This window comes from Oppia nitens, unplaced genomic scaffold (genome assembly GCF_028296485.1).
Source record: "Oppia nitens isolate AA-2021 unplaced genomic scaffold, nextdenovo-longstitch-racon4-pilon3 scaffold5_pilon_pilon_pilon, whole genome shotgun sequence".
NCBI classification, from domain to species: domain Eukaryota; kingdom Metazoa; phylum Arthropoda; class Arachnida; order Sarcoptiformes; family Oppiidae; genus Oppia; species Oppia nitens.
This window is the reverse complement of record NW_026533243.1, coordinates 521,510-548,402: the sequence shown is the minus strand read 5'-3', so window position 1 is coordinate 548,402 and position 26,893 is coordinate 521,510. Positions and strand designations below refer to the sequence as shown.

The 26,893-nt window shown below is 22.5% G+C and overlaps 1 protein-coding gene across 1 annotated transcript in view; it reads left to right on the top strand.

Moving 5' to 3' along the window:
- The window catches only part of LOC128961085 (metabotropic glutamate receptor 1-like), a 70,396-nt gene that overhangs the window by 11,346 nt on the left and 32,157 nt on the right, over positions 1-26,893 (top strand). Inside the window, exons 4-10 of the mRNA XM_054307294.1 lie at positions 4,787-5,033; positions 7,005-7,267; positions 13,418-13,664; positions 14,715-14,895; positions 20,107-20,233; positions 21,271-21,795; positions 25,302-25,710. Of these exons, the coding sequence (XP_054163269.1) occupies positions 4,787-5,033; positions 7,005-7,267; positions 13,418-13,664; positions 14,715-14,895; positions 20,107-20,233; positions 21,271-21,795; positions 25,302-25,710 (1,999 nt within the window). The remainder of the gene's footprint in view (positions 1-4,786; positions 5,034-7,004; positions 7,268-13,417; positions 13,665-14,714; positions 14,896-20,106; positions 20,234-21,270; positions 21,796-25,301; positions 25,711-26,893) is intronic.

Below are 26,893 nucleotides of genomic sequence, written 5' to 3'. Positions count from 1 at the left end.
TGTTGTGCTTACGATGCATGAAGTGATGGGTAGATTCATAGTAAATGCATAGAGAAGCTCATGGATGTGTGTGTGTGTGTGTGTGTGTGTGTGTGTGTAGTCGGCAAACGGCATATTTCAAGGAAATATATATTAAAATAAAAAAAGAGTTAAGGATTTTTATTTTGGATGGATTTACGGATACACATCCCTTACGCTTGTCATACTAACTGTCCACTCGGCGTAATAGTTAACCTTATTTTATATATATATGTTTGTTTATATGTCAATTGTATCAATTGAATTACACACATACATACACACACACACACACACACACACACACACACACATCCATAAGCTTATAATATATATAAATATGTAATGTTTGGACATACAGATACAGTATATAACAAATATAATTAAATAAAATTTTTAACAAACAAACAACAAAATAATATATAATAAAAAAAATTAAATTATATTTTTTAGTCATTTAACTGGAATTTATAATTAGACCTTAGATAAAATTGATTAGTCGATTAGTAATTTAAATTGTTTTTTATTGCAATTTAATTTAAATTTTACAACAACGAAAAATAAATAAAATAAATTACCCTATTAATAATATGTGTATGTGCAAACAATATTAAACTAGAATATTTATAAGAATCTAGGTTTATTTTTAAAAAAAAAATAATTTTGTAAAAATCAATCCAAAATTAATAAAAAAATTATATATCATTAAAGATTAAATTGTTAATTACTTTATTAATATTACAGATTATTTTTATAATAATTTTAATTATAATTAAAAATTATTATAAGTTATTTTACTACTAGCAGTCTTAACAAACTGTAAAATAATTTTTTAAAACAGTATTTAAATATAATTTTATAAGATTTTTTTTATAATATTTTAAAATATATCATATTTAGATTTATAGGTTTAATAAAATTTATTTATAGAAAATATTTTGTTTTTTTGAGAATTAAATAAGATATAAAAATAATACATTAAATTATATTCAATAAAAAATTATTTTATGAAAATATACAAATAAATTAAATATTATTGCCCAATAGCAATACTATTCAATAAAATTTTTTTTTAATGTTTTTATTTTGTTTTTAAATATACTATACTAACATTTAAATATCTATATACTATAAAAAAAATATTGATTAGACTGAGTTTACATAAAAAATAATAGTTTTTTTAAGAAAATTTATTATTTTTTTTGTGTACTATATTTAATAAAATTATTTAGCAATAAAGTTTGTTTGCATAATATGTTTGTTTTTTTTGAAAAAATTATACTTTTTTAATATAAAACATAAATAAGTTTTAAAAGTAAATAAACTGTTGATATTTATTATTAATATTTATGTATTATAAGTTATTATTATTATTAGTTATATTTATAACTAGTTATAGTTATAATTATTATTATAATTACAATATTATTAGTAAAAGTACTGATGAAAAGTTTTATATATATATATTGGTATTAAATTTTTAAAAATTATCACTTAATAAAACATTTTCAATTATGAAAAAATATTACAGTTTTTATTCAAAGTAAACAATTAATATATTAAATTTATAAAATTTATAAAATATGAATTATAAAAAAAATTCTTATTTAATATATTTATATAAATAAAATAGATTTAAAAAACAATTAATTAATTTTTGATATTTTAGTTATATAATAATTATTTGATTTAAAATTAAAATTTTAATATTTCATTTAAACTAGAATTTCTAAAAATTAAGAAATAATAAAAAACATTTATTGTGGATATATAACAAATATATTTATTTATATATAATAACAATCATTTTCACACAAATAAAACAAAACACTTTCAAATTATATCAATATTTTTTAAAAGACAATAATAATAATAATAATAATAAAATAACAAAATATATTGGAGTTCGGAAAATATGTATTAAAATGAAATTTTCAGAAAAAAATAAAACTATTATTTTTGTTTCTTTTTATATATATTTTTTAATATTAAAAAAAAACTCAAAAATTTTTAGCGTCTAAACACATACTATACATATATATACAGTATTATACTAAATATATGGGAAGACCTACGGGTGATGAAAGTATGAATAGGTATTACCGCACACTATATATACAGTATAACCCCTGCAAGCAATACAAGTGTAACAAATATATATATATATATAAGAGTGAAAGTCAAGTAAATTGAGTTCAAAAAATAATATTGAATATATAAAAAATAAACTATTAATATTTTAGCATTATATGAATAAATACATACATAATATACACCTGTGATGATCAATTTTGCTATCATGATAGATTTTTGAATTAAACTTTATTACGTATTTTATACTAATGTTAATAATATATTTTACTCATTTACAAATAAACTATTACAGTAATATCAAAATTATTTTTTGTCAAATTATATTTAAAACTATCTCAATATAAGCAAAACCAAAACAATAATTGCCGTCACACAATGATACCCTATAACACAGTAGTTTATGTATATTCGCGGAATATTATTAGGTATAATGCTTAGGGGCGGAGTTTATACAAAACATTATGTATTTTTGTATGTATATATTAAGTGTAATCTATGTGTTTGTGGTGCGTCTGCTATTGTTTTGGTTTTATTTGTACTGAGACATTTTTTTATTAATTAAAAATTTTCTACCCTAATAAATTTTGTTATGTTATATTTGTTTTATTTATTTATTTTTAATATTTTTTGTATAATTAACGTTGCAGGGACCAATTAATAATAAACCTTTGAGAGCATTAGAGATATACACTATTATATTGTTATATAAAATTTATTTTTTAAAAAAATTGTTTATTTTTATTTAAGTAAAATTTTTTGTTATTTTTAATACTTTTATTTTATTTTTTTGAGAAAAAATTAATAGGAATATTCATAGATATGATTAGTTGTATAAATCTATAATAATAAGATACATATAGTTTTTAGTGTCTCCAAAAAAAACAAGTAAATCAAATCAATATATATATATAAATAAATCTAAAATATATGTATAAAATCTTTATAAAATCTATTTGAAAAAATAGATTTTTTTTATATAAATCTCAAGTGTTTTATATATATATATACTGTGTTTAACTCAATAAAACTGATTGTAGTTATAGATTATTGGTTTTTTAAAATTTTATTTTAATATAAACTTAAAAATATTTTATTTAGATTATAATATTTTTTTTTGTAATTATTTTATATACTAATAATTTTGTTATATAAATATTATTTAATATAATTTATTTAAAAACAAATATTATTGTAATTACTGTTTTTAAAATACTGTAATTTTTTCAATTTTTAGTTAAGTATATTATTAATATTAAAATTTTGATATATTTTTATAATAAAGTAACTACTACATGAACATATTATTTCCAAATAAAATATAATTTAAAAAAAAAATTATTAAATGTTATATATATATATAAATAATAGATTTTTTTAAAAAATTGTAAATCCGTTTACTTATTACGAGTCAAAATTATAGGCAAATAAATAAAATCCGTTTATTCATTGATAACTTTGAAGAATTTTATGACAAACACTTGAATACAAACACTTGAAGCAACTGTACTGACTGTTACTATAGGCACTGTTAGGTGTTTGTCATACAATAAGTGTTTTGTAAGAGTGAGTGAGTGAGTGAGTGAGTGGTGAAAGAGAGAGAGAGAGAGAGAGAGAGAGAGAGAGAGAGAGAGAGAAATTGACAGAATATTCTGTAGATATCTATATATAAAGAGAGTCCTTATATAACTAATGGCTATCGAAATAAATAATTGGATTAAATTCTTAAATAAATCACAGAATCGGTGTCACAATTGAACATAAAATTGTGTTTCATTTATTTATTTTGTATTTTGTCTGTTTGTATGTTTGTTTGCCTGCTTTCCGCAATTCAATTGCAAATTAAGCGATAGATTTAAAAACAAATTCATTAAATTAATTATCGCAAACACATACACACACACAAACAATAACAAAACAACAACAATAGAAACCCGTATTGCAAATACTGTACACAAATTGGTATATAATTTATAAGCAAAATGGTTTGTCAATGAAAATTTGCATTATTTACTACTGGTATATATATTTTAATAGTTTATGCTTAACACACACACTCACCCACTCACTTGTATACATACATACAGTTTATATAATAAAATCGATATTTAATTACAGGGGTAATGAAATTTTCTCTAATCAATTAATGTGTCAATATTTATGTTAACGTATATATAATATATATATATATATATATATATATATATATATATATATATATATATATATATATATATATATAAGACAGCTTCTGGTATTATGCATACAGATATGCTCATATAAAGCCAATAAATATTTAACCATACATACACACACATACAAACACATACACACACATAAACACACATACACACACATAACCATACAGACACACATATACAGTACATACACACACACACATACAATAAAATTATAACACATATTATTATTATGTGTTTACATAAACTACAAGCTGGTCCGTACGGTATATATGACAGTCCGTCAATAATAATAACCAATAATAAGTTAACCTCTTTTTTAAATACACCCATATCTTTCTAAAAATATTTATACAGTATAAACATCATTATGTGTGTTATTAATATTATTTTAAGTCAAATTAAATAATTTTTTATTTTCATCAAAACTAATTTATTTATTTTATATATATTTTCTATCCATCTATCTATCTAATTAGGCAACTATGGCAGCTCATTGATGGACGTTTTCAAAGGTCTGGCCCAGGATGTAGGCATATGTATAGCCTATATAGAGTCGGCACCGAGCAGTGGTGAAGACGAACGTTTCGATGATATTATAATGAATTTGGCGCCCTATAGAAGCGCACGAGTAGTCGCATGTTTTTGCGAAGGTATGACCGTTAGGGCACTGTTTAGGGCAACCAAACGGCTGAGAATGACCCGAGAATTTCTATGGATCGGCAGGTATGACATCATATACAGTATATATATATATATATATATATACTCATAATTATCTATATATTATTAATACAATATAAAAATATTATGTCTAAATTTATTAGATTACAGTATATATTAATTAAATTTTTTTAATATTAATTAAATTTATCATAATAGTTGTAAATATATTTAATATATTATATTATATCAAATAATTTAGATATAATGATATTTAATTAGCATTTAATCGACTAAAAATTACAAAAACTTTTATTTAATATACATATTTGACCGGATATTTTATCTGTATTTTATTTAAGTCAAAATATTATACTTTTATTTAGCAGTTATATTCTTTTCATAATAATTTAAGTTACAGTTTATTAATGTTTAAATATTTTTATAAAGAAAAATTATATACAGTACTAATATATATTTTTTAGAAAACATTATAAATATTTCTATTTATAATTTTATTTAGCAATTAAATATATTGTATGTAAAAAATTACTAATACTAATCAAATAAGTCAGAAAGTATTTAAGTTTGTAATTTGTTCAAAAACGATATAGAGTTAATATATATACAGTTTATACTGTATGTAAAACATTTGACTACACAATTAATAGCTGAGGTTTTTTTTTGTTGTTGGATCGATAAAACAGTTAACCCAAATAAACAAACCATTTTTATATATACCAATATCACAGATAACATATCTATACATATAATCTTAAAAAAACACAATAACATTGCTGTCTACCAGTATTTATACATATACTGTATATTATATATATATATAATATATCCGATATATCTTTACTATATATCTTCAATAATGTATTTCTGATTTTTTTTGTTACTCTCTGATACATTGTGTGATACAATAAATTGATATTAGATTTGCAAACACATAACACAAACACACATACATTTACACACACACACACACAGTGAAAGTTATGAATATATTTGGCCAAAAATATTTATATTGATAAATCAATACCATGAATGGTGGTATGATATGATTTATATGATATATTATATACAATATATATCATATATTTATATATATATATAAGATATTTATATTAATAAGTGCATTGAACAGTGAAAAAAGTGAAATTTGTTTGGACATCAAATATTACTGTATATATATATATATTGAGATAAGCACTTACTTATTAGTCACCACTCTCTCTCTCTCTCTCTCTCTCTCTCTCTCTCTCTTATCAAACAAACAAATTATATGAAATATAAACACAGTGTTTGTTAAGTCATATATGCAATGTTTGTATACTTGAATGACTCCCAATTATCTAATACATATGGTATAGTATATACAGTATATCTAATATTAATATAATAACGATACAAATAATGCAAATATTGACATTAGATTTTTTTTAAATAATAAATAATATTAGATTAATGTATTTTAACTTTTATATATATACTTATTGATTTTATTTAGATATAATTATGAATAGTTAATGGTATTTATTTAATAATATTGTTATCTATTGTACAGTATATATATCTTAATTACAATTTTTTAACTATCTAATAAATATATAAATAAAAATATTAATAATAAGTTTAATTTTAATGTTAGGCAATTATATGTAATTAATTTATTATAAATATATTGACTAATTAATTTTAATTATTATAGATATATAAGATTAATATCCCTAAAACTATAAATGTTTAAATAATTTAAAAAGTATAAAAAATTAGATAAATAAATTAATAATTACATAACACAACAATAAATTAATTTAAAAAGTGGTATACTAGGTTATTTTTAAGAATATATAATTAATATATGATTGTGACTAATTAATTAATATAAAAATATATAATTTATATTTAATTTAGTTTAAAAAAATAACTAAATTATTTAACTTATATAATAGCTTAATAAAATAAATAAATTAAAACAAATATTAGTATTTATATATAAAATAATTAATTTTTTTCTATTTATAGTGACGGTTGGTCCGATCGGCCGGACGTTGTCGAGGGTCTGGAAGAGGAGGCAATGGGCGGCCTATCCGTACGCATCTATTCGACAAACATACCCGACTTTGATGACTATTATTTTGCATTGAATCCCGTCAACAATTCACGTAATCCCTGGTTTCGTGAGTTTTGGGAATCCCGGTTCAACTGTAGCCTACAAAATCTGACCGGTTCAAGTGTCAGTGCCATCAAACCGGGCAATGGTATCGTCTATAATAAACAGTGCACAGGTATGTGTCTATATATATATATATTTATTTATTAGCAATAAAAATAACTAACCATTTGTTTTATTTTACTAAATTTTATTTTATATATTTATTTTATCTATTTTGTTGCTATTGTATAAATACAGCAACAAATGTTTATAAACTTTTAATATTTTTTTCTAATTTCTATTTATTTTTTAAATGTAAAAATTTTATTTACTGTTTATTTATTTATAATAATAAATTAATATTTAAATTATTAAAAGTGTTTTGTTGTTGTTGTAAGTTTAATATGTCAAATATATACAATATAAATGTCAATATATATATATATCCTAGTATAATTTTAATAATTAACTATTTTTGCTTAAGTTTAATGAGTAAACATGTTAAATAGTTTATATATTATAATAAAATTTAGTTTATTTTTTGATTAGTTTTTTATATGTATATATATATATAATCAATTTTATTGTAATTTTACGTTGAATTAAATATACTGTATACATTATTATAATAAATTATTAGACAGTTTAGTTACATACTAAATTAATTGAATTTTGTTTATTGAATAATTTAAATGATTCAGGATAATTTTTTGTGCAAACATATACCGGGTCAATTATTTTTGTAGACTATAGTTAATTATTTACATTGTTTACGGATATATTCGTATAAATTATATTATATATAATAGAAATACTAAAATTTTGCAATATCAACAATGTTGTGATTTAATTTGATAAAGTGCTAAATAACTATAAATAAATAAAGGTAGCTATAAAACTATATATTATATATTGTATAGTATACAGTGTATTTGGTATATCAATATATTGTAAAAGTTTTATTTTAAAAAACATTTTCTCACGCAAATAGAGAAAACTTTTTTATTTATTTTTTTTGTTATATAGAAAGTGCTTTTAATTCAGTAATAACTGCTTCAATGTGTATATATGTGTGTGTATGTATGTGTGTATGTATGTGTGTATGTATGTGTGTATGTATGTGTGTATGTATGTGTGTATGTATGTGTGTATGTATGTGTGTATGTGTGTATGTATGTGTGTATGTATGTGTGTATGTATGTGTGTATGTATGTGTGTATGTATGTGTGTATGTATGTGTGTATGTATGTGTGTATGTATGTGTGTATGTATGTGTGTATGTATGTGTGTATGTATGTGTGTATTAATATAAAAATGATTTTTTTTGTTGATATTACTATTGCACAAAAATACCAATCCTTAACTACAATATGTAACTATACTAATAGAAAATAACTATTCAATTATTATATACAGTATATACAAACTATATTTTTGTATACAAATATATAGAATCTAGAATATATATATACTATGCAGTATATATTGCATGAAATAAAAATTGAAAAAAACATTTGTTAAAACACACGCTAATCGATTGCGAAACAGTGTTTTATAAATGGGTATCAAATTAAAAACAATAAATTTTAAGATATAAATTTTTGATATATATATATATAAATTTTATACATGTTATTTAATTTATTAAACATTAAAAATTATACTCTGTGATAAACTAATATTTATTATTAATAATAAATTTTTTTAGTCTATACATAAAAATCAATTGTTGACACATTTTTAAAAAAATCTGTACTTTAATGAATTGCACAATAAAATCAAATATATAACAGATATTTCTTGATTTTATTGTATTATTATTATTATTATTATAGAGGATTTATTTTGAAATAGAAAATATAGAGATTATATTAATACTATTATATAATGTTTTATATTAAATTCAGGACAGACTTTCATACATATATAATATATATATATATTGTTGAAAAGTTGACTGAAATATGAGTTTATTATATTTATCTAAGATATATAATATATTGCAATAACGAATAACAAAATACATTACAGAATATATGACTTATTTTTTTATAATATATATGTATATATTTTCATAAATATATATTATCTTTATAAGTACATTATATATATATATATATATATATATATATATATATATATATATAGAGAGAGAGAGAGAGAGAGAGAGAGAGTTAATAAATTTATAAATTGTATTTATATTTTCTATGTATATATTGTATCTATTTATTCAATGATGATACAAAATAAGATCTCTATTTATCAAAATATAACATTATATATACAGTAAATCCAAAATAGCTAATAATTTTATCAGATTTATCAATATATTAATATTTATACTGTAAATAAAAAATGTATATATTTTGTTTGGTAAATTTTAACATAAGTTAAATTGAATAAATAATTATTTTACATTTATTTGTTACAATAATATGATAAATATTTAAAAATAGAAAATCTTTTAAACATAAATATATTATTTTTATTTTGTATTTTTTATTTCAATAGAAAACTTAAATCAATGAAAATATATTATGTTATTCATAGAAATTTTTAAAATTTTTTTATTATAGACAAAAAAATAATATATATCAATTTTTTGTTTTTTTTTTGATAAACATATTGAATCTAAATAATACAGTACTATTCAATAAAATTTTAAATATCTAAAATACATTATTAGATAAATAAAACATTTTATTGATTAAGTTGGGTTAAAAAAATTATTACTTTATGTATAGAAAACTTACGGTTATTATTGTTGTTGAGTATATTATTGGATATTTTGTATTTGTTACTATAAATCCCAATATTAAAAATATATTATAATAAAAATTTATTATTATTAGTTATTTTATGTGTTTTTGTTTTTGTTTCAATAAAAATCATAAAAATAAGTTTTTCTACTAAAAATATAAATGTCTTTATAGTATAGAAATTCCATCTTATTTTTTAATAAATATATATATATATTATTACTAGTTTTATATATCAATTTATATATATATATATATAATTACTGAAAATTAAAATATATATATATTATGATATTTTATTTGAAAATTAAATAATTTTTAGCTTAAATTAATTTATTTATATTAATATAATAATACTTTATTATATTAACTAATATTTAACTAAAAAATTGTTTACTTAGTTGGCAATCCTAGCCCTAAAATATTATATATATAGGCAACAATTTTTATGTATTATTTTTTTACATATATATATATATATATATATAAAATAAAAACTTAAAACACTTATTAAATCACTGATATTAACCTTAACATCCTCTCTCAATCACTCACTAAACTCACTCAATATTTAATATATCTTAAGGTTTAATATATTATATAGTTTAAAAAAAAATAAATTGTAGTTCAATTGATTTTTTTTTCTCAAAAACATTATTATTTTTATTTTGAAATAATAAATATTAAAAAACTTTTAAAATGATTTTTTTTGTTGGTTATAATATTTATAAACTAATATATTGTTTATAAATTCTACATTAAGTTTTATTTTTTCAAAAAAAAAATTAGAAACCTTATATTAAATAGATTATTATATAATAGAAAATTTCTATGAAAATTAAAAAAATTATTAACAATTTATAGGATATTTACTAAAGTATTTAAAAAAATAAAGTTTATTTAATAAAAATTATGTTTACCATTTATTTTTTGCAATAACTTATTTTTATTTACTATTTAATTTTTAACTATACTTTTATATTGATATATAGTTTTTTATAAAGTACTGTTAGATATTGAAACTAACTGACCATTTTGTATAGTAAAACGTGTATAATATAACTAACTATTTATTACAAAGTAATAGCTAATATTTATTGAACTATTGAACCAATGATCAAATACTGTACCTATTTTAACAAACTTTTTTTACTGCGAAAAAAACTAATTTTTCAATATATATGAGTTTTAGTTTTATTTTTAAATGATATAAAGTTTTTTATTTGGTTTGTTTTTAATTTTTTCCAATTTTGCTTAAAATAAATGATGTTTTTTAAAGGTGAGTGCGAGTAAGTGATTGAGTGATTGAGAGCACAGTTAGTTCAATCAATTGGAAGGATTTGTTTTTTACTTTAAACTAATAGTAGTAGTAGTAGTAGTAGTTGTAGTACTCCCTGTCCTCACGTTTTTTACGGTTCGCTTACAATTATACTGTAGTTTAAAACTACTTGTGTTTTGAGACATCAATTTTGTTTTATCAGACTTTAAGTAAAGAAATTATTTTATTATAAATTGATTTTCTATATACAGTAGAAAAAACATTATATATATATATAATATATATGTAATTTTAAGTAGAAAAACTATTTGTTATACTTTAAGTGATTTTATATCATATATTATTTTATTTGATAGATTAAATATTTTTGTTAGTTTTTGGTTATAAGTTTAAATGCATTTTATTATGTAATAGTAGTAGTAGTAGTAGTAATGGTAAAAATAAATAATATGTTAAGATTATAATATAACTATATATATATAGTTTAATTGATAGCAACAAAAATTTATTTGATTTATGCATTTTAAATTGATTATATAGTAGTAAACTGTGATTTTTTTTTCAACAAAAAAAACTATTGATTGATATAATTTTAACAATTTTTGTTTTGCTGTACAAAACAATGTCACGTAAATAACATTTTGAACAAAAAAAATACTACTAATATTATTAATGTTTCAATGTTAGTAAAGATCTTTATTTTTGTTTATAGACTACACATAACTTACATATGTTGTCCATAACTGTCATACATATATCAATATATCATATTAATGTCTATAAACATACAATGAGAGAGAGAGAGAGAGAGAGAGAGAGAGAGAGAGAGAGAGAGAGAGAGAGAGAGAGAGAGAGAAATCAAACAATACGATATATTAAACTATTGTATATTTGGGTTAATAATGTCAAATAGTAATAGATAACTATAAGTTTATAGATTATAATTACAAATTTTTATATACAATATATAAAAATAATATAGTATTTAATATAATATAAGTAAAGTTTAATAATAATTGTAATAATAATTTTATTAATTATATTTTTTAATCTATTGTTAAAACTATTGCTAATTATTTTGGTGTTATTAACCGTAAAATGAAAACTATTATTAGAATATATAATGATTTACTAATTAATTGTTTATATATATATATATGAAATTATTAGTATAAGTAAATATTTTTTAGTAATTAAAATGATTTTATTATTTTTCACAATAAAATAAATAGTAATAAACAAATCTATTTAAATTGAAAGATATTTACAATTAAACATAAATCTTAATAATATATTTTATAATGTATGCTAATGTTATTAAATTAAATTTGATATTATTATTCAAATGTAACAATATAATTTAAAAACTAATTTAATAATATATAAATAAGAAAATAAGAAAATATAATAAATATATATATATTTAGTGCACATAAATTTTATCTAAAAATCTAACTCAATATTGCATTTAAATTATAGGACCTATTGTATTGTAATTGTTTAGATAAAGCATTAGATAAATTAAATTAAAGTTTTTTTTATTATATTGTATGTCATTCAAATATGACATTAATATATAAAAATAAATTATAATATACAGTACTTTTATTTTTTTTATAGTTATAAAAACTAAATCAACAACAACAACAAAATTATATGAATATATAGTTTATATTATATCTAATATTTAGAGTGAATGATATCACATATTTAACATATGATTGATTAGATTACATGTAATATTCATAACTATTTTTTGTTTTTTTGCTTCTATATAAAATTACTTTATTATTATTATTATTATTATTATTATTAAATTTAACATAAATATATGTTTTTACTTATTAGCTATTATAGTGTAATAATATTTAATAGACAATGTTTTCAATAAACATTAAATTTTAATTAAAATAGAAAACATGAAAATATTTATAGTATAGTATTATAATACATTAATATATAGTTTAATAATATTTAATAATGCCAATTATATCCATATTGATAGTTATTAAAAAAATATATAATAATACAGTATATATATTAAATAGACAAATTAGTTTATCATTATAAAATAATTATATGACTAATTATTTTTGAAATTTTTAATTATATAATTGTTTTTATTTTTATTTTATTTTTTGGTCAGAATATCATGCCATACACAGAATATTCTGTAATTTTTATTTTTCGGCTAAATTTTTTTATTAATATTTTTGTTGTTATTGTTATTGTCTGTTATCAATAGGAACCGAGACATTGGATGACAATAAGCACCGGCAGGACACGAAAATGGGTTTCGTCAAGAAAGCCATTTGGACGATGGCCTACGGTCTGCATATTATGCAGAAAAGCCAGTGTCCCAATACGACTGGCCTCTGTCCGAATATGTTACCAGTAAATGGATCGGTATTTCTACAACATTTGATGAACGTTAGTTTTCAATGGGGTAACGAAACGGTTATGTTTGACGCAAACGGCGATCCACCCGGAAGGTAATCATTGTCTGTCTGTATGTCTGTCCTCCCGTCCCTCCATTTCCCCCCTCCCATACCCTATATACTTTCTGTATATTATACACATACCGGTGCGCTTGATATAGCATTAGTTAATTTTGTTGTTGTTGTTGTTGTTGTTGTTGTTGTGACTGTCTGTTAGATATGTTTTATATATTTAAATTGCTCTATTGATTGCATACACACACATATAATACATAAAAACATTTGGTTTTATTGCTATATTTTTTTGGTAGTGTTTTTATTTGTTGTTTTATATTGTTGTTGTTGTCTTTTTAATGTCAACGATATCAAGCATAACCATTATTATTATTATGACTTCCCTTTTATTATATGACAAACTTTTTCTATTGGATTTGTTAAAATATATATATATATATATGATTTTATACATATATATGCATATAAATAAAGAAATATATATTATATATATATAGTGATATATTTATGATAATTATGCATATATTTAAATATACCGGTATTATAAATTAAATACCGGCACTAGTTATTTAATATCAATTATGCATATTATCAATTATTTATTAAATTCATAATTAAATTACAATAATATATATATTATAGTTAAAAAAAATATAACGCAATTATTCTAAATCATAAAGTCTTATGTATAATTTAAAATGATAATTCAAATATTTTAATTTTTTCAAATTTACAGTTTTTTTTGAAATATTAATAATTTATAATGTATTATGTTATTTTCATATTATTAAATTATTTTATTTAAACACAACAAAAAAATATAATAATAAAATTACTAGAAAAAAATATTTATATAGAATTTTTTTAATCCAACTTTTTATTTAATATTTTAATATTAAATTTAAATAAAAAAATATATAATTGCTAATTAAATTCAGATTTAAATACTCGATAGTATAAAATTTTTGATAAAGTACTTTATAATCCAAAAATTACTATTAATAATAATATGTATGTGTTTTACTGTATATATATATATATATTTATAATATAATATAATGTTTATGTGTATGTGTAATATCGGCACAGGTACGACATAATGAACTACCAGCGCAAAGGTAAACACGAGTACGACTACGTGCACGTGGGCTCATGGAATAGTGGGGGTGACTTCAAACTATTTAAGCCATTTCAGTGGCCATTTCATCACAACATGACTGACCCACCGGAGTCCGTGTGCTCGAAGCCATGTCCTAAAGGACAGGCAAAGGTCAGTACATATCTATTTATATATATATTTAATATTTTTTAAAAAATTATATAATATATTTGTATAAATATAAATAGTTATAAATAATACCATTATATTATAGTTTTATTATTCAATCTAATTATAAATAACTGAAAAATACTAATAAGTTTTTTTTGAAATATACAATTATAATATGTTTGATGATTATTATTATTAAGTAAAAACTGTAAAAAAAATTATTACTATTTTTTCAAGTTTAACAAAATATTATTTTTAAATAATATGATTTTTATTATATTTATTATCTATATTAGAAAATTTTAAAACTGTAAATTAATTTTTTAATCAAATTTTTTTTTAATAATGTAAATCAATGTTTAAAAAAATGAGTTAAAAATTATTAAACTATTTATATATAAATTAGAGATAAATTAATTTATATTTCAATTGTATTTTAAATATTTATATATTAATTAGTGTAATAAAGATATTTAGTTATTTTATGTGTTATAAAAAATGATAATATTATTGTGATCAATGTTAGATCAATATGTGACAACAACAATAACAACAACACAATCAAATCAATGAAAACTATTTATTATTATTATTATCAAAAATTACAATTTAATTAAAAAATTAAATTATGATAAGACTGTGTGTGTGTGTATGTGTGTGTGTGTATGTGTGTGTGTGTCTCCATAAGTACTAAAGGATAAGGAAACAGGTAGTGATAATTATAGGTTATGTCTGTGTCTGTATGTATTTGAGTGACGTCTATCGTCACATTCCCTTCCCGCTAGACTGGCCGTCGGTACCAAATTATGACATCTCTGCGAAAATGTATTAAACTTGACGGGCAATCCATCCAAAGGGGTTTTCATTTTTGTTGTCGGTCGACTCAATACATTATTAGCACCAATTGTCAGACCATCCATTGATATAGATCTCGTCGCTATAGACCATCGATGACTACTTGATGACGTAATGTTGTCAACACTGTTATTATTATTTACAGTACTGCATATACTGTAACGATTCGGTAATGAGTAACGTCGCGCGTGATTTGTTACATTCGCTGAATAACAACAGTTATTATTATTACAGTACGAGTTCACGGCGCGTGCATCATTATCGATCGATTTGACACCAGGTGTCATCATATTCTTGACTTTTGCGTTAATATTTTTGTTTTTAATAGATTTTTTGCTAGTTTTCGTATAGTTATCGATTTTGTTGACATTTTTGACAATATTTGTACTACTGCTGTCTACCGTACGACAATAGTATGGCATTAGTGATGCACTGTTAGAAACAAATGTTTTTATTTTATTGTTTGTCTTGACATCGACCTGATCGACATTTTCAAATATTTCACAGACATTGCATGGTTTTATGAATGTCGGTAACCACTTGTTTTTTGACCGGTGAGTATCAAGTAATCGCTTAGTTGGCTGACAGGTATAACAGCTTTTGACGTAATCGCTAATTGTTTTATCTTTGTTTGGCCACCAAAACTGTCCACTTATTAATCGTTTTGTTTTGTCAACACCGATATGATTCATATTGTCGTGAAACTGTTTCAGTACTTCGATAGTGAGTGACTTCGGTACGATGAAGTGATCAACACCTTTGTATCTAACCATAGCCACCCCATTTTTATACATAAGTTTACGGACATTGTAATCATTGATTTCGTGTTGACGAGAAGCTATTTCATTAATTATCGGTTCATTTGATATCAATTTGAGGTCTTGTTTGTGACCGACATATTTGCCGTCTTTGCATACAACGTTAAAAATATTTAATATTTTGTCAATTGTTTTACTAATAGTTTCGTCGTCCTGTTTATCTGTTTGTTTAACCAAATGACAGAAATGATTGCGGGGAATGAAATCGTCGGTAATCGTAGCGTTGACTTCATTTATATGCGTTTCATTATCGATAGCCAACTCATTGTTATCATTGAATTCATCATTGTTTTGAAATCGTGGACTAGTCCTGTGCTGAGTCCTTGAGTGACACTCATCGTCCCAATGATACTCAATTCTGTGGTCTTTAGCGCAATAACGACAGGGATATTTCGGAATATCTGGCCTTTTGTTTTGCCAATTGTTATCATTGTCCTGTCGTGTAATTGCAATACCAGCTAGAGTTTCATAATTGTTTTGTGGATGGCCGTAACTCTTGTCTTTTGCGCCTTCAATACTCGATGCGATGGCACGCCATTGTTCCGTATTTCCAGGCATGAAGCCAGCGATCTGTACACGCATGTTATACGGTATACCGTCGTTCAACATCGAGATCTGGACGTGTTCGGGAATTGCGGCCAATTCCATTAATCGTTTCTTTTCTAAGTAATATGACTGTATGTCTTCTTTGGATGACAGTCTTCGCTCATTAGCTTCTTTGTAAGGATCTGTGATGTGACGTCCGAATCGTCTGGTCATTCGGAGTCGACACTCACTCCAAGTCATTGTTAATCGTAATGGGAATACTTCCCTATATAACCAGTTGGTTACCTGACCAGTACAGTGTCTGCCGAGCGCTATTATGCGTTCGCTGTCTGAATAGCCTTCGGTAACCATTTCAAAATATTCGAGCCATGCGTTGACTTCTGTTTTTGAGTCAGTGCCGTTGTATATCTCGCAAAGTAATGGATTTGCTCGACGGACTTCAGTATGCGCCGGCAAAGCGTATGCGGGCATCTGAAAGTCTGGAGTATAGACATACCGTTGTGTAGACATTTGCTGCTGAACAGGTATCGGTTGCATAACCGGTACGTTCATTACAGGCAACTGCTGTTGCGCCGCCGATGTAGACATTGTCGTTGCTGTCGTAGTAGTAGTGGTTGTGATGTGTGGCACCGTTGTGCTCAATCTTAGTAGACTTTCGGCTATCTCCCGTATGTCCTGATTTGCTATTTGGTCAACACGATCCGCACTTTGACTACGCGATGAACGCATTGCTAATGGCTGTGACGACTGTACACGTGGCAGTTGAGCATTACTTTGTGAGTTAATAGACATTTTATTAATTATTAATCCGTTTCGACTGCGCCAATTGTGATCAATGTTAGATCAATATGTGACAACAACAATAACAACAACACAATCAAATCAATGAAAACTATTTATTATTATTATTATCAAAAATTACAATTTAATTAAAAAATTAAATTATGATAAGACTGTGTGTGTGTGTATGTGTGTGTGTGTATGTGTGTGTGTGTCTCCATAAGTACTAAAGGATAAGGAAACAGGTAGTGATAATTATAGGTTATGTTTGTGTCTGTATGTATTTGAGTGACGTCTATCGTCACATTATACAATATTTTTTAAGTTTCGTTATTTTTTTTATTTTATAAAAATCGCATTTTTTATATTTATTTTGTGCAATAAATTTATTATAAATATAGTATGTATATAACATTTATAGATAAAGTGTCAATATTTTTATTGAATTTTTTTTCAAACAATAACAAATAAAAGTAATATAAGTTTCAGAAAACAAAATATTATTGATATTTTTTGTTGTTGCTATTATTAAGACAAATATAATAAAATTTTCATAAATTTTGTTTTTTATGCATTTTTCAATGCAAATCTGCACACATTTAGTGACATATTGTACTCATAACAAAAATATATAATTTATTTGTTTGTTTGTTATTATATTATTTTTTATTGTTTTTCGTGTCATTCAAAAAAAAAAAGTTTGAAAATATCAATTTATATACAATTGTAAAAATAGTAATTTATAAATTTATATTATCAATATTAAACTATTATGATTGATTTGATTTATTTATATTGAATTTTTTTTAGCTAAGCAATTAAATTAATTTTAATTAATATGATAATGTGTTTATTGATTAATTTATAGAAAATATCTATATATAATTTTATTAAAAATTAAATAGCATTTTATTTTAGACATAAATATTTCATATACTGTATACTTTTAGTTTAAATATAATTTTTTAAAATCCAATCAGTAATTAAATATTCAAAAATATACTTTAAATCAAGTTATACGAGCTAGGTCATCATTTTTACATTAATATTAAAAAAATAAAACATATTATTATATTTAGTTAAATATTTCATTTAGATGTATTCATATAATAGTAACATATTTATACATTTTTTATCTGACAAAGTTTATATTATACATAATATTATGCAACAATATATATATATACTGATATATACTGTATAAACCAGTATATTATCCAAAAAAATTGTTTTACAAAATTCACCGACACAACAACACAACACAAAATAAAAATGATAATTTTGATTTAAATATTTAAAAGTGAATTACAGCCATATAGCCAACAACAACAAAAAAAATACTAAAATAAAATATTAATAATTTGCATAATATTATTCATAGAAAGTAGAGTAAAAGAAAAATGCTATGCATTTAATTTTATTTTATTTTTTGACGTTAATATTTTATATATTATACTGAGTTAGTAGAGAGAGAGAGAGAGAGAGAGAGAGAGAGAGAGAGAGAGAGAGAGAGAGTTTTAAAGAAAAAATTATTCCAAAAGATTTATTTTATTAAAAATATTTTATATTTTTTTCTATGACTTCTATTTGAAGTCAAAAAAAATAATAATAATCTTATTCAAAAAATGAACAATTTTTTTAATATATACATTATATATATATATATATTATGACTTTAAGCGTTATAACTTTTTTTTGTGTGTATGTATATTATATATATTTATATTAGTAGAAAATGTTTATATTTTTTTGAATGCCAATGTGTGTGTGTGTGTGTGTGTGTGTGTGTGTGTGTGTGTGTGTGTGTGTGTGTGTGTGTGTGTCTGTATTTATGTATGTAATAACTAATATAATAGATAAATTTAACAATGCATAAAATTTTTTTTATAATTTAACTTTACAATAGTTAAATATTTTAAATACATATAACTTTTAAAAATCTTTATAAATATAATTTACTTAAAAGAATTTAAGCAAAACAAAAAAATATTGAATAATTTATTATATTTTTTAGTTTTGTTTGTATTATTACAATAAAAAAATGGATAATTATTCATAATTTTTTTTTAAATTTTATTATAATATAAATAGATAATAATGTATTACTATTATTATTACTATTATTGTTACTATTATTATTATTATTATTATTATTATTATTACAACTATTATAATTGTAATTATAATTATTATTTAATTATTTTTTTCCCAGAATATTCAAAGTGATTCAGTAAAGTGTTGTTGGATTTGTGTGCCGTGTCGTGAAAATCAATACCTAATGGACGAGTATATATGTCAGGCCTGTCCACTCGGGTGGTGGCCTAATGATAATCTTACAGGTAATATACATATATATATATATATATATATAATACATGTATATACAGTATTTACTAATAATAAAAATATTTATGTGAATATACTGTATATGAATTTTATAAGACACTAATAAATTTATAGCTTAATCTATATAAGTTTTTTTCGACAAACAATATTTGTTAAAAAACAAAATATAATAATAATAATAATAGTCAACATATCTAACAAATAGTTAGAAAACTATTTTCATGTAATATATTATTTTTTGTTTTGTTTTTGTTTTATTATCTCATACTTATAATTATCAATACTGTTAGACAAAGAAAGTGAGAGAGAGAAAGAGAGAGAGAGAGAGAGAAAGAGAGAGAGAGAGAGAGAGAGAGAGAGAGAGAGAGAGAGAGAGAGAGAGAGAGATTGTTATAAAAAAAAGTTAGAAACAAAAAAATGCATTGATTTCTACCTAAACAACAAATTGTTGGCATTTTATTGTGTTGTCAATAATAAACATAATAATAAAAAACTGTTAGACATTTAGATTTCGTGTTTTTATTATTTTCGGGTTTTATTTTGTTTTTCTCCTATTTTAAGCACAAATAGCATTTATCCTACCAGTCCTACCATTATTTTTTTTGGTTGTCTTTTCTGACTACTGTTCCCATATTGGTTGTAAAAACAATTAACAATAGTTATAGTGTGTGTGTGTGTGTGTGTGTGTGTGTGTGTGTATGTGTGTGTGTGTGTGTGGGTCGTTGTCTTATTTCAGGTCATCCTCTCTCTCTCTCTTATAATATTTACATCCCAATCATATTATATACAATCAGTTAATTACATCAATAAATTTTTGTTTGTTAGTACACACACACACACACACAAACAAACATATAGACAATAATAATAAACTAATAAAAAAAAATGTATAGATTTGAACATAAATCCAACATATATTTTGTTTTTTAATTCATTGGTTAGTTAGTTTGTTTAAATGGTTGTACACCCGATTACCCTTATATATGACTGTGCAAATTTTATACCACTTTATTTTATATTTAATAAATAGGCTGTTTTCAAATACCTATTGACTATTTACAATGGGATACTAAGCCATCGTTGGTAGCAATGGCCATATCATGTCTGGGTTTTATAATGACATCGTTCGCAATGATTGTATTCATCCGACACAACGACACACCGATAGTAAAGGCATCGACACGTGAGCTGTCGTATATGATTTTGATGGGTATGTTTCTGTGTCACGGAACCACATTCATACTGCTGGCCCGACCGACCAAACCTACATGTTTTGTTGGCCGAGTATTGCCTGGTTTTAGTTTTGCCATTATCTACGGTTCGCTGGTCACCAAAACCAACCGCATTGCACGGATACTGGCCGGCAGTAAGAAACGTATTATAACGAAAAAACCGCGTTTCATGTCCGGTACGGCACAGGTAGTCATTGCTTTGTTGCTCATATCGATTGAATCGGGTATTATTGCTACACTGTTGGTCCGCGAACCGGCCGACAAAATGCTCGACTATCCGACTGTATCGCAGGTACAGCTCATATGCAATACAACACCGTTAGGTATGTATAGATACTTTAGATAGTATTATCTTAGAGCTAAATATATGATAAATAATTAAATTATATGAATATTTATTATTTATTTTATTTTTTGTCAAAAAACTTTATATGAATTAAAAGTTTTATAAATATAATTAGTTATATACCGGTTATATATAATAGTAGTATATCTGTATAATATCTTAATTTATATTTTGATTTTGTTTTTTTTATCTTAACTAGATTTTCATGTACTGTATGTTATTTTTGTTGTCGTTGTTGTTATTGTTATAAATATAACAATAATTTTTGTGTGTAATCCATATTACATAAAATGGTTTTAATAGATATATATATATATATATTCTTTAGACTAATAAGGCTTATGTAGAATATTCTGTACAACACATCCGGCAGTACTATCTTTTATACTGAATAATACTCAATACTAATATTGAATTGAAAATCTCAGTGATATCTATATATAGTGTTATATATATATATAGTATATAATTGATACATTGTTTTCAACCGGGGATTAATACAGTACAATAGTATTATATGATTATACAGTGCACAGTATATATATGGACCATCTAATATAGTAGTAATATTATTAGCCATAGTAATAGTAGTTAAGAAAGCACAGTTAGATTATACGATACGGTAGTATAACTCTCTCTCTCTCTCTCTCTCTCTCTCTCTCTCTCTCTCCATGTAGTGAACTGTATGTTTGGATTAATTAATGTAATTACTAAATGTTATGCACAGGAAAGTGACATTAGTTTTTGGCAGTCAAGTCGTTGTCAGAAAATTGCAAATCAAAGAAAATAAAAATAAATGTTATTTTAGTTTACAATTGGGATATAAAACTAAAACTTTTATAATATACATAAGTTTATATAATTTATACCGTATATATATATATATATATATATGTATAGTACTGTATATCTAATGCACTGTATATCGGTATATATGCAAACAACTAATACATTGAAAACTACTACATATAACTAATTTATTTTATTTCTTAATGTTTAATGTATTTAATTATATATATAATTTAGTAGTAATGTTAGTGATAGCATATACTTAACAGCAAATTTGTTTTATTGCAAAAAGGTTTTTACAATTTCAATAATTTATTTTTATTATTTATTTATATAGTCGATGATAAGATTTAAAAAAAAAAATTTATTTTAAAAAATTGCCGAAATATTTTTTTATAAACTTAATTATATGCATAAGCTTTTAAAGTAAATGAGTTTTTTATTTTAGTTTTTTTAATTTTTAAGTTTTCAATAAATTTATTTTTCTTAAATAGACAAGTAAAAATTATGAAAATTAATCGATTAAACTAAATGCATATATATATATATATATATATATATATATAATTTATTTCTCTACTAAAAGTATAAATAAAAAACAAAACAAAAATAGTTTTTATTACTTATAGTGAAAGAGTGATAAAATAAAATGCTATTCATTAGTGATTTAGCTGAGAGAGAGAGAGAGAGAGAGAGAGAGAGAGAGAGAGAGAGAGAGAGAGAGAGAGAGAGATTCATAATAAGAAAAAACGAGAAAATAAGTGACTATAGATTGAATGATAGAGAGCATAGTTAATGTCTATGTGTGTGTGTATGTGTGCTATCTATTGAACTTTAAGGGTATCTAATTAGGTCTGTACTTGTAGTACAGTCTTTAATCAGTCCATTGATATGGAGAAGCGCACAGCCATTCAATAATCAGTCATCTCCTGCTCAGTCAATATATACTGTATATATATATTTCTCTATTCACCAAACAATAGGCTATAGTATTTAATACTATGGATACTATGTATTACTGCTGTTCATATCACTAGTCTGTTAGTGTGTGTATGTGTGTGTGTGTGTGTCTATGACAAGGAATCGGATGACAAACCCGTAATAGTTAGGGGAAAGGGATGTAGCGAAAGGAAAGTGAGAGATCACTGACACGACGATAATATCAGCGATGATAGCAATAAAATAATGATAATAAAGACAAGACATGTCTTCCTTAAAAATTTTTTTTGCTGTTATCAGACATATACTCACTTCTATCTCTCTCTCATATATTGATATATAAGTATTAGTTGGCTATCAGCTAATAATCATTAAATGGATGACTGTCTAGCATACCGTTCCCTATCTTTTCATTTATGTCTACTACTATTACTACTACTACTACTTCTACTATTATTACTGTAGTAATGTATGTCAAGCGTTAACAATAAGCTGCCAAACATCAAATTTGTTGCCAAATAACCAAATAAAATGCATTTACTATTATTATTATTATTAGTACTATTGCTTTTATTTTTATGCTTTCTGTATGTTAGTTACCAGAATATTCTGTTAGTAATGAAATTAATTATTTGATTGACACAGCATATACTGGTTGTTGCATAACATTAATGTTAATAATATTATATTCACAACTCATATATCCCTGACCACCTTTCCCTCCCTTCCCCATCCATACCATTTATACATTGCACCCATCATTTGATTTTGACCATCGATTAAAAATACATTGATTTTATTGTTCAAAATATCCATTTAATTGCAGTAGAATTAGTATAGTCTTTATATAATAAATATAGTATAAACTATAGATTATATTGTTATTTATAAATATATAATGTATATTCAATATATATTTTATATAATATAAAGTTATATAAAATATTTTATACTATATATATTTAATGTCAAATATATTTATATACAGTTTATTGTATCTATAAATGATATTGTTATATATATATATATATATATATATATATATATATATATATATATATAATACATATGTCTTTATCATTTAAAAAACATTACTCAATGAATGGGTCAATGAATTAAATTTCACGTATGAATGATTGACTTATTTTTTTCTCTCTCTCTCTCTCTCTCTTTCATTATAACAACAACAAAAAATTATCATTAAATAAGATTTTTTGTAACAATTTTATTTGTATGTCAACGTTACTGCACCACATGTCAAACATAGATTACATTTATTTCTAATGTTTATATATTGACTTATTATGAATTATATATATATATATATATATGCGGTTCTATAATAAATGTATAGAAATTTAAATATTTATTATAATATATAATATAACAGTATATATAGTACATACCGGTGAAAATGCACAATGAAAATGATTTTTGTTTTATTTATATTTTTTTTGTTAAAAATATAATCTCAAAAATTTAACCAACTTTTTTTCTAATAATAATTAAATAAATACAATATAATTAAATTTACTAAAAACTTAATATAGACTACTATTAAAAAAAATATTTTAATTAATTATTAATTAATTATACCCACATTATTTAAAAAAAAATTATATAAACAAAAATAACATTAAATATTAAACTAGTGTACCAAATTAAAAAATCAATAAATTACTAAACTATTATTTTTTATTTTTCACACCTACACCCACTAATCAACCACCCCACCCCACACACCCACATACATAGGTATCGTAGCACCGTTGGGTTTTGATTTTTTCCTAATCGCCATGTGCACTGTCTATGCCATCAAAACGCGTAACGTACCCGAAAACTTTAACGAAGCCAAATTCATCGGTTTCACCATGTATACAACCTTGGTCATTTGGATAGCATTTGTGCCCATCTATTTCAATAGTAATATCAACCAATTCAAAGTGATAACACTGTGTATGTGTATATCGTTCAGTGCTATTGTTGCACTGTTACTACTATTTGTACCCAAAATCTATATAATGTTAGTCAAACCTGAGAAAAACAATCGCAGCTATTTTACTACAGCCAAAAACGTCCGGTGCCATATCGGCTATGTGCCCACTATGGGTGTGTCCCGGCACTCGTCCCATTCGACCAGCGAGTTTAGTATGGAATCGCCCAGGTATGTCCAAAAAAAAAAATTTTGTTTTTGTTATAATAAACTAATATAAATATTTTTTATTTGTGGTTTTTATGAGCGCGTATTTTATTTCAACATAAATAAATATATATATATTTACAACTTGTTGATTATTATAAAAAATTTAATTAAATATATAAAATTAATTATTAATAAATATGTATATCAAGTTAGCCAATGTGTGGTCAATATTATTATTAGATTTATTGATAATTAAAAATTACTATCAAAAAATATTATGTATATATACAATATATATACAGTATATACAGTATATACAGTATATAGAAATTTAAAATATATAAAAATTAAATTAACAATAAAATATTAATCTGAAAAGTAAATACTAAATTCAAAATATATAATTTATTTGTTATTTTCTTATTAATACATCTTTTATTTTATCAAAAAATAAAACAATATTATATCATTTAACAACATTAATATTGATTAATGTCATATTTACTATTACTTATCTTTTATTTTTACAAATTAATCAGAAAAACATTTACTTAATATATCTAAATAAATACAATCGACTTAATTAATTTGTTTTTTTGGTAATGCTATTTACATTATGATAATAAATTTGTTTGTTTATTATCTATATCAATGTTATATGTATGCATATATATACAGTATATATATATATATTTACTATCGTTAAAATTTAGTGCATTTTAATTTTTTATTTTATGAATAAAAAAAATATTTTATTATTCGACTTGTGTGTATAGCTTATGGTGTACTACTGTAAAACATATTTTACGTAATGTATAAAATTTTAAAATTTAAATCAATAAACCGGGATATTTTTGGTTATTTTTGTGTGTGTATGTATGTATGTGTTGGTTATTTAATATTAAAACAAAAATGCTGATTTTGTGTATTATATAATATTGCATGCTATTATATTATAATATATATATATATATTACAAAAGCACTGTCAGTTAAATAAATTTTTATAACACATACAGTATACTTGTATTGTATTTACATATTATAAGTTATAACCAGCACCGGTAGTCATATGTCCCATATAAATAACATAAAACAAAACAAAAACAATATATATAGTTTACTGTAAATATATTCACATTAATATCACAAAAAAAATATATAAAAATTTATTTATATAAATTCAAATTAAATGCAAATTATTT